General features: G+C 33.8%; 2 protein-coding genes across 2 annotated transcripts; both read left to right on the top strand.

Moving 5' to 3' along the window:
• Window positions 1-10,149: 10,149 nt before the first annotated feature.
• On the top strand, window positions 10,150-11,205 carry LOC121219338 (peptide methionine sulfoxide reductase). The gene is made up of 2 exons (XM_041097287.1): window positions 10,150-10,717; window positions 10,803-11,205. Exons 1-2 carry the CDS (start codon window positions 10,394-10,396, stop codon window positions 11,055-11,057), a joined length of 579 nt encoding a protein of 192 aa, XP_040953221.1. The 5' UTR covers window positions 10,150-10,393; the 3' UTR covers window positions 11,058-11,205.
• Window positions 11,206-12,047: 842 nt separating this feature from the next.
• LOC107953556 (probable pectate lyase 18) lies at window positions 12,048-14,450 on the top strand. Its single transcript, XM_016888896.2, has 4 exons — window positions 12,048-12,504; window positions 12,589-13,329; window positions 13,833-13,971; window positions 14,049-14,450. The coding sequence occupies exons 1-4, from the start codon at window positions 12,401-12,403 to the stop codon at window positions 14,268-14,270; spliced, it is 1,206 nt and encodes a 401-aa protein (XP_016744385.2). The 5' UTR covers window positions 12,048-12,400; the 3' UTR covers window positions 14,271-14,450.
• The last annotated feature ends 2,672 nt before the right edge of the window (window positions 14,451-17,122 follow it).

Below are 17,122 nucleotides of genomic sequence, written 5' to 3'. Positions count from 1 at the left end.
TTCCAAACAATCAAGCATGAAAAGATAAGAAATCTCTTGACAAAATACAATAAAAAGAAGAAAAAAGGTCAAGTATAGATAAGAAGAAAATAAAGGTTTTGGATTCATAAAGAATCAAATGTGACAAAGAAATGATGCTATTTCCAAAAACCCCAATTAGAGATGAATGGTGCCTAAGAACAATTAATGCATAGGAACAATGATAGAAACATTAATCATGATGCTTTAAAAGTCCTTTAGGCTTCATCAAAACTTCTAAAGCTTAGAAATTCAACTCAACCTAAGCCACTTTAACCTACCTTTCATTCAAGGGGCAATTGTTATACCTAAGTATGCCAGACCCTCATGATATCATGCAACCTACATCACTCAATTTCTGAAGATAGAATTTGGCAAAATTTGTTTTCACCGGAAGCCTAGTCTTAGAGCCTAACACCATATGACATAAATTAGGTCCACACAATCCCCAAAAGATATATAGGGAAGGGTATCTGCCAGTACTTGTTAATCCATCACCTTCCTAGGCCTGAAATCTCTCACATCGGCTCTAACATTGTTCTTAGTTGACAACCCACCACTTTTGTAACAATTCAATTTTCAACGATGTCGAAAAACTTGGTTTTAAGGTCAAATTTACTAAATCGAGTTCGCTAAAAATTAGGATCAAATAATTACGTTTTGAATATAGAATTGTGGGGGAAAATTATTAAGTAGAACTAATTTGATTAAATTATTATATATAGTACAGTGACTAAATTACAAGACGAGAGATATAAGGATATTTGATTTAGACTTTGAGCAAGTCCTTATTAAGCAATTAGACATGGTCGTAAATATAATTTAGCCATAGATTAAATGTTGATAGTGGATGAGGTTAATGACTTCTAGTGACTTCCACTAGGTTTTGTAAGAATGAATCATAGCTTTTAGATTTATATATTTGATTTTATTGGGGATCAAATAGTATAAACAACAAAATAAAAAAGGTGGAGAAGAATGAACACAAATTTTTTACATGGAAAACCTTCAAAGAGGGAAAAACCATTGGTAAAGGAGGCATCGACTTATCATTAATGAGTAAACAAAACGATAGTACAACATGGAAAAATAAACCTAAATGTACTAAACGTACATTACCCAAAATCCTGAAAATAAAACATTAACGCAAGAACAAAATTCTCTCCATAGTTACCACTAAAACTCTCACCAAAACTTTATACGCGACTACATCTTGTCGCCTTCAAAGAAAAACAATTTTTCTAATTGGCCTTACAAAACAAGGATACAATGACCCATTTAAATAGACTAAGATTACAGTTCTAATCATACTAAAATATCCCTAGAATAATTAGGGTCTGACTGGGAGAAGAAGTTCTACTTGAAGCCTAAAATGCGGCTGCCAAATAGGAAAACACGTCGTGATGTCATTTTTGCCTCATTGTGACATCTCAAGTCGCGTTATCACGACGTCGTGATCCTCCTCATTGTGACATCTTCATCTATTTATCCGAAAATATAAGGCACACCCTACAAATCTCTACATTGACTCGTATTTATCATGCCTCCTTTTCCATGCCCCGTCACGGGCCAAACTTGAATTTTGCAAAATGTCAACCAAGTCTAAACTGTGCTCGAACTTGGAAACACTCCTAGTCTTTAAATCGAAGTTGTATAATGCAACAATGACCAATAATACCCAAACAAGAGAGAAAGCATTAACTCTCTCCACCTTGACTATAACCCTCTGGGACCAACCTTGCCTCAAATACTCTACGAACTATTTAAGTCTTTAAAGATAAAAAAGGGATGAGATTCTTCTCTAAATTAGACACATGCCTAACATTTGACACGACTCCACCTTCAAACAGATTATGTGGAGAACAACAAATCATCACCCTTGTCTTCAGCCACATTATCTACCTCCATAATTATCCGAAACTATTAAAAACTGAAATTTTTGGTTCGTTGAACTTCTCGATATCCAAAAACATTGTTGTGCCACCAAACCAGTCAATCTGCGGAAGCTGAACCGTAGCTCTAATACCAATTTGTTGAGAATTGACCTGTATAAACAACGAAATAGAAAATATAGAGAAGAGCGAACACAAATATTTTACATGGAAAACCCTAAAAGAGGGAAAAACCACGGGAAAAGGAGGCATCGAATTATTATTAAATGAGTAAACAAAACGAAAGTATAATATGGAGAAAATAAACCTAAATTGTAATTGCCCAAATTCAATGTTATCGGAATAGTGGTTTCGTAACCACAAATCTGATTTAAAGAGAAATTTATTTTAATGTTTTTGCATGAATATTGATATGATAGGAAAAATCGTATGAAAATATCGATAGAAAAATTTTACCGATTTAGTGGTTAGTTAGAAAAAGAAATTATTGAAGAAATTAAGTAAAAATAAGATATCGAGACTTCGATCTCGTAAAACCGAGTCAAAAATATTTTTATCAATATTTATGAAGTGTTAGTAATATGGTATTAAAATTTCGTTAGAAAATTTTAATGTTTGGGTAGTCAATTAAGTGAAAAGGACTAAATTGAAAAAGATGTAAAAGTTATTAGAAGGATTAAATAGCTCAATTGTGAAATGAGGAGGGACATAAATTGTAAATAACCCCAAAAGGAGATATTTTGGGCGGCATAAGCTGAGAAAGATCAGGAGAATTGAAGAAATAATGGTAAAATTGGAATATTACAAAATTTGCTTTAAAAGTTAGGACTAAAGTGGAATTATCTAGATTTCTCTTTATTTTTCTGCATTCTCATCAGCCAAAAATGTCATAAGGGTTTCTTCAAGCTGGTTTTTCATAATTTTTGCACCAAGTGAGTTAATCCTTGCCTTTTTCTTGTAATTTTTGTGTTTCTAAGACTTTTACAACTAGGTCCTATTACTAAATTTATTAGTTTTTGATTTTATGAATGATATTGAAAGTTGATATGAATATGTGCTGGAATTTTATGAGGAAATAGGATGAAATTGAAGCTTTAATTTGTTTATGAGATGATTTTATTAGGTAATTCCAATAGAAATTGATTTGTAGGACCTAATTGTGAAAAAGTTTGGAATTAAAGCTTAGTGCTAAAATTCTTATTTCCAAAGGTTATAAGGTAGTTTAAAGTGATATAATAAAGTGTTGATTGAGAAAAATCAGCTCAATTGAGAGGTTAATTGAGCAGGGACGAAATTATCATTGTTGAAAGCTTAGGGAAAAATGGTAATTAACACCATGCACTAAAACAGTTTAGACAGCAGCAGTAGTCTAACTTTGAAAAATCACCAAAAATTGTATAAATCGAGTTAGAGGATGAATAAAATATGAAATTAAATCTTATCGAGTCTAGTTTCTTATAAAAGAAACGGTGTAAGCAATGGAATTGTAAATCATGAGATATAATAGATTTTGTGAGACATGGTCAGAATGAATTCGAGTTCTCCTGTTTTGACTTTAGAAAATCATTAAAAATTGTAAAAAATGATTATGAGTTATAATTTATATGCTTAGAATCCTTAATGAGTCTATTTTCTGAAGAAATAAAGGAAGCGTCATCCTAATTCTGTACAATGAGATAATTAATTTTTAGTGAAGAGGGGTCAGAATTATCATACAGTGAAACAGGGGAAATTTTAAAGAATAAACTGTACTTATTGGCTAAACCAAAAATTCTGAAATTTTTATGGTAAGAAGATATGTGAGTCTAGTTTCAGGAAAAATTAACGGATCTTAATTTGGAGTTCTGTAGCTCAAGATATAAATAATTTAGTGACTATGACTCAGTGAGACAGCTTTGAATGCACTATAAATAATAATGGAATTATAGAGAAAGTTACATATGAACATGAAATGTATTAGATTAATGATTAAATTTATTTATTTATATCCGAAAAATTCAAATACGAAGCAAGATCGAGGAAAAGAAAAAGTTCGGGATTAGTAGATTTTTATTTACGAACAATTGTCGAGGTAAGTTCGTGTAACTTGAATTATATTCCTAAATGCTTGAAATGTTTGTTATTGATGTGAATATGATTTGGATGTTTATTGTATGATAATTGATGAAGTATCGATATTCTTGATGAAAAGAGGAAATAAATCCCGGTTGAATGAAAGGAAAATTTGATGGATCTCTGAAAAGGAATTGACGGTAAAAAGGATCTAGCCAGGACGGGTGATCCTATCCTGATATAGCCCTCCCGAAGAATATACGGAAAATGGATTTAGCCCGAACGGGTAATCCGAATTAAGGTCTGAATTTAGCCTGGACTGGTAATTCAGATCCAAGCTCATTAGAGTAATTGTCGTTGCAGGGGATTTAGCCTGGACTGGTAATCCTGACAATACTCTATGAGTTTATATTACAGGGGATTTAGCTTGGACTGGTAATCCCGCTGTAATGATGAGGTTCGCGGGAGTGTGCTCTCTGAAATGAAAATGTGCGCACACGAATATGAATTGACGGACCCGGATTTGTACACTTAGGTGTACCCCTGAAAATCCATCGAAATTCCAAGTAGTTCAACGGGATAAATATGGAAAAATAACAAGGGAATGGAAAATCATGGAATTGATGAGCTCATCAATCATGATAAATATCTTTAATACATGGAAATTATTGGACTAATTTGAATGTTGAGTTTGTGCATGATAGGGGAATAATGTATTGAATGGATGTATGAATGTTTATTGCATTGTATTGAAAATAGTAGGTAAGTATAATTCTTGTTACATGAGCTTACTAAGCACAAAGTGCTTACCCTGTTTCTTTTTCCCCTGTTTATAGAGTTAAGAGCTCGGAGGTTGGATTTGGTCGGAGACGCATCACACTATCAGCCTCAAGATCTCGGTATATAAAGAAACTTATTTTGGAAATCAATGGCATGTATAAGCTAGTAAAGTAGATGTTAATGTGAAATGAATGTATGGTTAGCCATCGGTATGGCTAACAAATTTTGGTTTTGGTATGTGATAAGATTATCTTATGAATACGGTAAATCTATCTTAAAAATATTCTGGAATGAATTGGTTGTGTTGGATTGGTCTCGGTTTAAAAAAAAATTCAATAAAATCTGGTAATACCTCGTATCCTATTTCGGCGACGACTATGGGTAGGGGTATTGCATTTGTTGGTATCAGAGCTACGGTTTAGCCAGTTCTCGGACCGACTAGCAAATATAAGATTAGCTATACATGCCATTTAAATTATTATTGATAGTGTGATATTTCCTGACCATTTGAAATGTGATTTTCTTATAGTAAATGTCTACCGACCGAGCTCAACCCGAGGAAGCCGGGAGTCATACTCCGGCTTCAGAACAAAGAGAAGTTGAAGCTACTACTAGTTGAAGGTCCGAGACAATAGACCAAAGTGAAGAGGCTAAAATGGGCTTTTATCAAATGATGAATGAATGGTTTGCATAGTATATAAGAACTAACCCTGTAGTGCAGCAAGCTCAAGCTCCTCCTCCTCTTCCTCCACTGGTTCCCGAGATTTCACAGGGTACAGGTACTGAATCTATCATAAAAGGGAAAGCTCCAGTTGATAAAATCAGAAAATATGGGGCAGAAGAATTCAGAGCTGTAGTTGATGATGATCCCGAACGGGCCGAGTTTTGGTTAGAGAATACTATTCGGGTTTTGGAGGAATTATCTTGCACACCAGAGGAATGTCTGAAATGTGCCGTCTCACTGCTAAAAGACACAGCTTATCATTGGTGGAACACTAAAGCTTCGGTGGTTCTGAAAGAAGAAATTACTTGGGATTTCTTTCAGAATGAATTTAAAAAGAAATATATCAGCCATAGGTTCCTTGATCAGAAAAGAAAAGAATTTCTTGAGCTGAAACAGGGCAACAGATCGGTATCTGAGTATGAAAGAGAATTTGTCCGATTGAGTAAATATGCTCGGGAATGGGTATAATCAGAGGCTGAAATATGCAAACGATTTGAAGAAGGGTTGAATGAAGAGATTAAGCTACTGGTTGGAATTCTTAAAATTCGAGAGTTTGCTACCCTTACAGAGCGAGCTTATAAAGCAGAGGAACTAAGCAAAGAAAAAAAACAAGCTGAAAGAGAAGCTCGGGTTTTCAGTAAAAGATCGATGGAAAAATCCCAGTTTTCTGCTTCAAAGAAATTGAAGAAATACCAGGATCGTTTTACCTCAGCAACTGGGCATTCGGGTAGAGAGCGAGGTTTTCAACGCGCTAATCCAAGACCTTCCACTCCATCAGTAACCAGTGTTGGCAGTGTTGGCACCCCTAAGCCGAGATGTCAGTACTGTAATAAACTTCATTTTGGTGAATGCCGATTAAAGAGCGGGGCCTGTTACCGATGTGGTTCTTTCGATCATTTCCTCAGAGATTGTCCAGAAAGGGGTGAAAAAGAAACTGAATAGACATCAAGGCCGAGTAATCCAGTTTTGAGGGGTAGACTATCTCGACCATCTAGTAATGTCAGTGGTAGTTGAGGAATTACGAAAGATACTGCAGACAGGCCTGAGGCACGAGCACCTGCTAGGACATATGCCATCCGTGCTAGAGAAGATACTTCAGCACCCGATGTTATTACTGGTACATTTTCTTTACTTGATACTGATGTTACTGCATTGATTGATCCTGGTTTTACGCATTCATATATATGTGTTAAACTTGCACTTGTTAAAAATTTACCTGTTGAACCTACTGAATTTGTGGTTAAAGTCTCGAACCCCCTGGGTCAGTTTGTGATGGTGGATAAAGTTTGTAAAAATTGTCCACTGATGGTAAAATGTATTTGTTTTCCGGCTGACTTGATGTTACTTCCTTTTGATGAGTTCGATGTGATATTGGGTATGGATTGGCTAACTCAGCATGATGCAGTAGTAAACTGTAAACAGAAATATATTGTTCTGAAGTGTCCGAATGGAGAATTGATTCGGATTAAATCTGATCAGACAGAGGAATTATCTAATGTGATTTCAGTGATAATAGCTCAAAGGTGTATCAGAAAAGGGTATGATGCTTATTTGGCATATGTGTTAGACACTAAGGTATCCGAGTCAAAGATACAGGCAGTGCCAGTTGTATGTGAATTTTTTGATGTGTTTCCAGAGGAATTACCAGGGTTGCCACCAGAAAGAGAAGTGGAATTTTCTATAGATCTGATTCTGGGAACTACTCCAATCTCCATAGCTCCGTATCGTATGGCTCCTACGGAATTAAAAGAGTTAAAGACACAGTTGCAAGAACTTGTTGATAGGGGTATTACATAAATGTACTAAACGTACATTACCTAAAACCTCAAAAACAAAACTCTAACTTGGAAACAAATTTCTCTCCATAGTTACCATTAAAACTTCAAATGTGATTACATTTTGTTGCCCTCAAAGAAAAGTCCTTTTCTGATTCGCCTCACAAAATAAGAATACAATGACCCCTTTAAATAGGCTAAGATTAGAGTTCTAATCATACTGAAATATCTCTGGAATAATCAAAGTCTAACTAGGAGAAGAAGTCTTGCTTGAAGTTTAAAATGCGTCTGCCAAATGAGAGAACACGTCGTGATGTACCGAGTTGCATTGTCGCAACGTCGTGATCCTCCTCATTGCGATGGCATCATCTGTTTCTCCAAAAATACGAGGCACACCCTATAAATTTAATTTAATAAATATTTAATCTGGTAAAGTATGGTTAGTGAGTGAGAAAAACAAAGATTGAGCTTTTTATTTTTTTTCTCCACCATTTATACTTTGAGAAAGAAAAGAAAATTTCCTTGGTTCATTCACAATTTCCGTAAGTCATACAAGCAAATTTGGTGAGCTTTTCTTTTGAAATTTTGCTAAATTTGGTAAGGGATCGTCTTTCCTTAACCATTTGATTGGACTCTTTGTTAGGCCACTCACTATTAACGGGTGCGATCTCTTTAAGAGGAGACTATTCGGGAACCATGAGTTACCTATAAATACCCCAAAACACAACATAAAGGGAGACTCTCCTTCTCTCCCAACAAATCCTAAGGGGCTAAGTCCTCTCCATTCTCAGTTTTTTCAACTCGTTGTGGGTGAATCGGCCTTCTTCTATACGACCCTTTCTCCACTCTCATTGAAACTCTGTATCAATAGATATTAATGTGTTTTGGTGTATCATTTTGAATTTATTAATATTTTTAAAATATTTTTTTGTACTTATATATTTATTGTCAAATTTCTATATTTTATGAAATATATTAAGTAAATATATTTCAATTAAATAAATTTTAAAATATTAATAAGTTAAATAATTATATTTAATAATTATATTTTATTTTAAATATTAATAATTATATTTTATTTTAAATATAATTCTGGAAAATAAAAATGTCAAGACAAACGTATAGTGATGTTATTTGTTTATGTTGTTATCATATATAACCTCTAACTAACGTGATAAAAGTATTAGGAATGTCTGTGTATTAGGATTTGAATTGTATTTTGATTCTTCTACTTAAAAAATTAGTAAATTAGTCTCTATACATTTGATCAAAGAGCAAGTTGGTACTTCTATTAATCCCCCCAATTTTTACTGTTTAAAATTAGTCTTTGTAGGTCTTTTATATATCAGCCTGAGTTATACGTGGCACACTGCTATCTAATTATTCTATCAACTACATCAATTTTTAACAATATAAATGGATAAAATATTTAATAGAAAAGATCAATTTGCTTCTTCTTTTTTATCAACATATAGGGACTAATTTATTCATTTTTTAGTAAAATGAGCAAAATGCAATATAACTCTCAATACAGAAATAAAATACAATGTATCACTTAATACAAAAACCTTCAAAGTATACCTTTACAAATTTAGTAGTGTTGACTTAGGTTGCCAATATGGACTATGTTGCTACTCACCTCATATCCATAGACACTTCTCATATAAACCATACATATTATATCCATTCACGTTAGTGTAAACCTATAATTAATTTACACATTTTTTTCCTACCATTAATATTTTATCATTAAATTTATAAATATAATTGTATTCGTAATTTAAAATTTAAAATTGATAAGATGTTGAACTATTATAATAAAAATATCAAATTAATTTAAAATTTTATAAGTATAATAAATATAATTATATTAATAAATTCTAATTATCGAGTTCCTGAAATTTTAATTATATGAGGAGTTTTGAAAGTATATAAATTAAATATAATTTAAGACTAATATAATTGAAATCCTCTTATATATATTGATGAATTAGGTAGACTACATGAATAGTTATCTATTTACGAAAATATTTTATTTTTATCACTCAATTTTAATTTTTTTTTAATTTTCTAGATAAGTAAAAAAATGTTTAATCACTAAAGTTTTTTAAATTTGATTTTTTGGTTTGTGATATTCAATTGTTAACAAAAGATTGATTTCATTTTTTTATTGGTACAATAATAAATTTAACTCTTCATATTTTATCAATTTGATCATAATTCTAATAAATTCAACATATTTAATCATCAACATTTACACATCTGTCAATTAAGTATTGATTCTAAAAAACATACGAAACTTCAAAATAACAATATTAAAAATATATTTTAAAAAATCTAAAATTATATAAAATACATAAGAAATATAAAATATTTATTTATATTTTAATACAACCTTTATCTAACAAAAAATAAGGACAAACTACACCCAATGTCAGTAAACTATTAATAAATTTATGTTTTAATCACTTAACTTTAAAAAATTACAAAATAGTTCTTAAACTTTTCGAAAGTTTTTATTTAACTCAATAGGCTGTTGAGTTTTTTTTTTTTAAGTCTAGCTAACAAGCTCCAAGTGACGATTCAACGATTGGTGCAGTGGATCAATACCAATCAACAAGTAGAAAAACATACTTTAGGTCCAGGTCGATCTAATGGTCAATGTCAAATATCGAAGAATAAAGCTATTTGGATTTTAATTTGCAGATTTATGACATTAAAAGTTGAACTGTTAGAAGAGAGGGGAGAAGACCTTTCGATTGGTACAAATGATGCAAAGAGAGAAAAAAATGCAATAATAATTTTAATAGTCCAATAATTTAAATGAAATTGTTAAGAATAATTTAATGCAAAACATAAACTTAGCATAAATGTAAAACTAAATATCCACAATCAACGTCAGAGATTCATAGCAAGACAGAAAATAATTGCGTTAAGCTTTTATTATTCACAATTATTTAATTATAGATTTTCATTTTAAGGTTTTCTTTTTCCCCCAGAAATCGTTTCAGGTTTAGCGGCCTTGAATTTGGCTGGAAAAACGTGATAGGTTCATCATCAGAAAAGTCAAACAAAAAAACTCCCTTTATAAATACAAAATGAACGTTACTTTGCTTGCTATATCTGCAGAAAAATAGCTTCAAAACTAAAAAATGGCCACTACCGTCGACACCAACAACCCGGCTTTCGACGCCGACGAGGACTGCCCAATTAACCCATCTCACGAATTAGCCCAGTTTGGAGCCGGTTGTTTCTGGGGAGTAGAATTAGCGTTTCAACGAGTTGAAGGTGTAATCAAAACAACGGTTGGCTACTCCCAAGGTCATGTTCATGACCCGAATTACAAACTGGTATGCACCGGTTCAACAAACCACGTCGAGGTGGTTCGGGTCCAATTCGACCCTCAAATCTGCCCTTACGTTAATCTCCTCTCTCTTTTCTGGTCCCGCCATGATCCCACCACTCTCAATCGTCAGGTATCTCGACTTTGCTTAAAATTCACACTAAGTGTTCGTCTTTTTACCTCAATCAATGAGTACTTTTTTTTATAATTTTTTTCAGGGTGGAGATGTGGGAGCACAATATAGATCAGGGATATACTACTATAACGAAAACCAAGCTCGTCTTGCAAGAGAGTCAATGGAAGCTAAGCAATTAGAGTTAAAAGATAAGAAAATTGTAACTGAGATTCTTCCGGCGAAACGTTTTTATAAGGCGGAAGAGTACCATCAGCAATATTTGGAAAAAGGTGGAGGTTTAGGGGATAAACAGTCTGCTGAAAAAGGTTGCACTGACCCCATTAGGTGCTATGGCTGAAGAAAGCCCTTTTGAATATGTTTTTTTAATATCATGATGGCACTTAAGCTTCTTGTCTGGTAATAAACAAGTTATCATGTTTTCCTTTTGTTGTGTTCTGAAGACATATATATATCAATGGAGTCTGGGTTTGTTGGTTTCTTTTTAATTTGAGGTGTCATTGTAACAGATAGAACATTGTCAAGTTCCATCCTTTGTGCATGTTTGTGATATTAAAAGTATGCATCTTTTTTCAGCTTTTATTATGACAGAGCACTTAGCTTCTTGTCCGTTGATAGACAAGTTATCATGTTGCCTTTTGTTGTGTTATGGAGATTGTTGAGTGCAAGTATTTGCTAGGGAGTGTCTCACTCCCTCAACAACAGAGGGTATTGTTTTCGTGGGGGGTTTTGTTTCCCATTTTCTGAAGAGAGTCCAAAGGGATTCACGGAATTTAGGAATTGCCTCGACTGGAAGAGATACGATTTGAAAGCTCACAGGAAAGGTGTCAGTGTTATGCAAAATGTTCATCCTTAAACTCCATGAACCCTTTTTGGCTCTCCTCAAAATATGGGAGACAACTCCCCACAGGGACAATACCTTCTACTGAGGGAGTGAGCAGATACTCGCCCTCAATAGAGAGATATATACCAATGGAGTCTTAGGTTTATTGGTTTCTTTATATAACTTGGCAACAGGTAAAATTTGAAAGTGAATGTTATTGAATCATTGATTGTGTTGCAATGCAACCAAATTTGAAATTGTGAACAATGCGGAAATCAGTGGCTAGAATGAATAGTTTGATGGATACGATGCTTCCATTGCAATACCACCAAGTCCATCCTTATGTTAGACAAATTCGAACATGCGAATAGGTATGAACTTTTCTTGTACTCACATAAACAATCACTTTAAGTTATGTACAAACTCATATCTAGCACTCATTTTGAATCCAGGTGCCTATGGCTGCACAATGGGCATCCTCATTAGTTCCGAACACGGTGAGTTAGTTTTGGTCTTATCACTTCGGGTTTTTAAAGTTTCAGAAATGTGGTGCTCTATACTATTGACTTTTTTACTATATTCTATTAGTACTTGGATTTGATTGCCCATCACTACAAGCTTATAGGACTATAGGAGTAACTTTTTTTACTGTTTTGGGGGCAGCTTTATTGAGGACGTTAATTAACGGCCAAAAACTACCCAAACTGTGGAATCCCATAAAACCTGAAATCACGAAGCTTATTGGGCCCACATGTTTAGTTTAATCACACCATTGAAGCATGCTTTGAATCCCTTTATAAAATCACCCATTTTCTCCTTTCAAGCTCAACTCTCCCTCCATTTTCATCGCAACCAAAAAAATGGCAATCCCTTCACTTTCTCTTCTCTTCCTTTTCACCTCTCTTCCTCTTTTTTCCTCTTCGCCGGTTAAAGATCCTGAACTTGTAGTTCAAGATCTTCACAGGTAAACAAACGGTTCACATTGTATATATCGTGATTGTGGATATAATGAATACCATATCTTTGTTTTGTTTTGGTTTTTGGACAGGGCCATTAATGTGTCTAGGAGGAACCTTAAGTATCTCTCTTGTGCAACTGGTAACCCCATAGATGATTGCTGGAGATGTGACCCTAACTGGGAGAAGAACAGACGGAGGCTAGCCGACTGTGCAATCGGGTTTGGCAAGAATGCCATTGGTGGAAGAGACGGTAAACTCTACATTGTCACTGATTCTAGTGATGATGATCCCGTGAATCCAAAACCTGGAACTTTAAGACACGCTGTGATTCAAGACGAACCGTTGTGGATCGTGTTCGCTCATGATATGACCATTCAATTGAAGGAAGAACTCATTATGAACTCTTTCAAAACAATTGATGGCAGAGGTGCTAGTGTTCACATTGCTGGGGGTCCATGCATTACCATTCAGTTTGTGACCAACATTATCATCCATGGATTGCACATTCATGATTGCAAACAAGGAGGGAATGCTATGGTGAGGGACTCCCCGCGGCACTACGGTTGGCGAACGACATCAGATGGTGATGGTGTGTCCATCTTTGGTGGTAGCCATATTTGGGTGGATCATAACTCGTTATCAAACTGCAAGGATGGTCTGATTGATGCTATTTATGGATCCACTGCCATCACCATTTCAAATAACCACATGACTCACCATGATAAAGTTATGTTACTAGGGCACAGTGATTCCTATATGAAAGACAAGAACATGCAAGTCACCATTGCCTTTAATCACTTCGGTAAAGGGCTCATCCAAAGAATGCCAAGGTAACCCAAAAATATATGTACTCCTATTGTATAGGGTTAAATTTTCTCACATTGGGGCCTGAATTTTTTTCTTGTTCAAGTTAGGCCCCAAACTTTACAATTGTTCCTATATTATCCAAGATACTGAACTTGTCAATTGTTCTCACATTGGGATTTTTACTTTTTTTTGAAGTTAATCCTTGAAAACCTTAGAGTTTAAGCCTCATATGAGAATAATTGTCAGGTTTAGGGACTAACTTAGACAAAAAAAAAAAAAGAATTCAACCTTCAATGTGGAAACGGTTGCCTAGCTTAACTCCTAATGTGAGAATAATTGTTAAATTCAAAGCTTAACTTGAACTAAAAAAAGTTCAGGTCCCAATATGAAAAAAAGTTAAATTCAGACCCTATCATATATTTGCTGTACTTTAGTTTGGGTTAGTGACAGCATTTTTTCGATATATTTAATTTGAGTCTAAGCAAATATTCACCCTGGACCATAATTCTATAGTACACATTTACAGATGTAGACATGGGTATTTCCATGTGGTGAACAATGACTACACCCATTGGGAAATGTATGCAATTGGAGGGAGTGCTAATCCAACCATCAACAGCCAAGGGAATAGATTTACTGCACCAAATGATATATTCAGCAAAGAGGTGAGTAACCCCATTTTAATACTTTGAATGTATTGAGATTTGATGACTTATGGTTGTAATAATCATATTTGATGTAGGTGACCAAGCATGAAGATGCGCCTGAGAGTGAATGGAAGAACTGGAACTGGAGATCGGAAGGCGATCTGATGGTAAATGGTGCGTTTTTCACACGGTCGGGTGCTGGTGCATCTTCAAGCTATGCCAAGGCCTCTAGCTTGGGTGCTAGGCCATCATCGCATGTCGCTACGATAACAACTAATGCCGGTGCACTTAATTGCAAGAAAGGCTCTCGTTGCTGATAGTAAAAGTTGTAGATGTTAAAATTCGAACTTCAAATATATTAAATGAGTTCGAATTTTTCTTTTTAAATTCGAGTTCGATGATTACAACCTCGGCCTGTTACTCAAGTACTTTGAGAAAGCAAGTGCAGATGTGTTGATATAATATTTAAATATCTATAAACTCTATCTTTTACTTTATTTTGCATTAAATCTCTCTGTTCTTTTGATCTTTCTCTTTCTCCCATAAACCCCAAGTGGGAAACCATGAAAAAATACGGTAAATATTGCCGACACTAAAGACAAAGGAAAATAAAGAATGCATTTTTTCTGTACACATATATGAAAAGCCTTCCATTCCAAGTAGTTTTGAATTGATTTGAGTAGGAAAGTTCACCCGCCACAACTGTCACTAATTAAAGTAACGCCCGTACACTAAAATAAAATAATTGAACGAAATAATCAAACAATAACATGTCGCATCACATATATTTTATGTTGATATATATGGATTAATTTTTAACGATAAAATAAAAATATTAATCTATTCTTTGATCTAATATGTAAAGATTAATTTATTCTTTTTTTAAGTAAAAGAAAGCAAAATACAATCTAAGCTTCTAATTCAAATGTCTCTATGGTACTTTTACTAATAACTTAGTATCTACAACCCAAATCTACAAAGTAACAAATAAAATATTAGAGAGGAATTTACTTACATCAGTGTAAAATTAAAGTAGCATTACACCATTTTGTGTAATTTTTTATGATTGATATTTTAATGATTCAACTATTAATCTATTGATATAATTATATCTGTAATTCATATAAATTTTCAAATTGATCTAATATTTCTATTATATCGATCTAAAGTATTATATATTAATATTTATTAAATAATTAATTTTTATTTATTTAAAACAGTTTAACATGCAAATGAAATATAAAATATGCAGATTGGCGATGGGATGCCTTTGGTACACTTTTTACCCTGAAAACTGAGAAGGAAGAAAGCACTTCCACCAAGACGTGGACTAACAGGAAATTTACGGCAAAGGAAAGACACTCCCAACATTTGTCGAAGTTTCATGGGGTTCCCTCTCAAAGAGAGTAAATGTAAAAGACAAAATAAAGAAAGAAAACACAAAAGCAAAGGCATTGTTTGGAACAGCTTTTGATGGAACTGTCTTTGACTAAGGTTGCTTCGCATTGCATGCTTGTCTTTCCCATGTTCCACTATCCTCTTATATCTTTATTTACGTATTTAAATGAGGCACTCAATGAGTCCTTGACTCTATGGTGCCATCATGTCCTATACCTCTCCCACATGCATCATCCACCATTACATGATAATGTTTTGGTTTTCTCTTTAGATAGGATATGATTAGGGTATATGGTCTTGTTTTGAGGGGCTCAAGGGGCACATTTGCTGCCCTGCTACTGATTGATTGATTCAGTCTGAAAACATCGACTATCAACTTAAAAACATTGGATTGAACTTCTGGAGTTTTATTCATATATTTTTATTATATGATTAGGAATAATATTTTTATACATTAAATATAATGTATTCTCATGTTAGTAGGGTTTTTTACAAAAAATAATATAAAAAATAAAAAATTACTAAAATGTTATAATTTTTTTATTTACCAAAATATATAAAAAAAATCAAAAAAACAAAAAAAAAAAATTAGACCGATTTGACAGTTCCCTGGATCAAGGGAACACTGTTGGCGGCACCAAACAAGGATTCCTTGTTGGCGGCACCACCTTAAATATTAAGGGTGGTCGGTTGGTGGGGGGAAGAAGGAGAGGGGAAGAAGAAGAAAGAAAAAGAAGGAAAAGGAAAGGAGAGGAAAGAAAGAAAAAGAAGGAAAGAAAAGGAAAGGGGAGGAAAGAAAGAAAAATAAGGAAAGAAAAGGAAAGGAGAAGAGAAAAAAAAAGAAAGAAGAAGAAGAGGGAAGGAAGGAAAGAAAAAAAAGAAAAAAAGGTAATTTTTATTATTAATTTAAGATTTTTGTAATATTTGTGTGTTAAAAAATAATGTTAAGTACATTTTACGTATTTTATTAATTTATTTAGGATATATAATTTTTGAGATATATTTAGCATGAAAAAAATTAATGGTATGTACATTATATGTTGATTAGGAATTTTTTTTATGAAATTGACTTAGGATGTTGAAATTAGTTTTGTTAGGAAAATAACATTAAAAGTAAAATGATAAAGAAATATATTTAAGAAAACATAAAATACGAAAAGAAAAAATGAAAATTATATATTCACCGAAAGTAAGAAAATGTGAAAAAAATTATATCTTTAATAAATTGTAAACATAATGCACTGAAAAAGTATAAAATTATAAAATTTAAAATGACGATATTTTTTAAAATAATAAAATGCGAAGAGAAAAATACGAACAAATGGGGGATCGTCCACATCGGCCGAGCGTGATGCATATCCCATGGCATATTATTCTCCGGAACCACCAGAGCCCGAGCAGGAGCCCCAGCCAGATCCGGAACAATCTGGGTTTGTCGATTCAGATAGCTATCATCCGGAATTGCCAGGCACTGACAATTTGCCGAGCTTCTCAGGGTCAGAATATGCATACGACTTTGAACTATTCGAATCCTACTCGCCCGGCCCATATCCGTAGCATTATGGGACTCCCTCAGGTGCATCAAGTTCGTCGCTGCCGAACGAGGGACCTGTTTTTACTACACCACCATCTGCGCCAAATGATAATGTCGGTCGTCGCGGGCACCCAGAACGTGACCGTCAACCTCCGAATAGGTATACCCCTAGGACTACACCATCGAACCATCAATTTTAGGGGTGGATGGCACATGTTTGTACATTAACACGTTTGT

Source organism: Gossypium hirsutum, chromosome D07 (genome assembly GCF_007990345.1).
Source record: "Gossypium hirsutum isolate 1008001.06 chromosome D07, Gossypium_hirsutum_v2.1, whole genome shotgun sequence".
Taxonomy (NCBI): Eukaryota; Viridiplantae; Streptophyta; class Magnoliopsida; order Malvales; family Malvaceae; genus Gossypium; species Gossypium hirsutum.
Note: the sequence above shows the minus strand (reverse complement) of the source record. Positions and strands in the feature narration are given on the sequence as shown.

Coding starts and splice junctions, on each gene's coding strand:
- LOC121219338 (XM_041097287.1), top strand. CDS start 10,394: ATGGCCACTACCGTCGACACCAACAACCCGGCTTTCGACGCCGACGAG. Junction 10,718..10,802: donor CCACCACTCTCAATCGTCAG/GTATCTCGACTT, acceptor AATTTTTTTCAG/GGTGGAGATGTGGGAGCACA.
- LOC107953556 (XM_016888896.2), top strand. CDS start 12,401: ATGGCAATCCCTTCACTTTCTCTTCTCTTCCTTTTCACCTCTCTTCCT. Junction 12,505..12,588: donor GTAGTTCAAGATCTTCACAG/GTAAACAAACGG, acceptor GTTTTTGGACAG/GGCCATTAATGTGTCTAGGA. Junction 13,330..13,832: donor CTCATCCAAAGAATGCCAAG/GTAACCCAAAAA, acceptor ACACATTTACAG/ATGTAGACATGGGTATTTCC.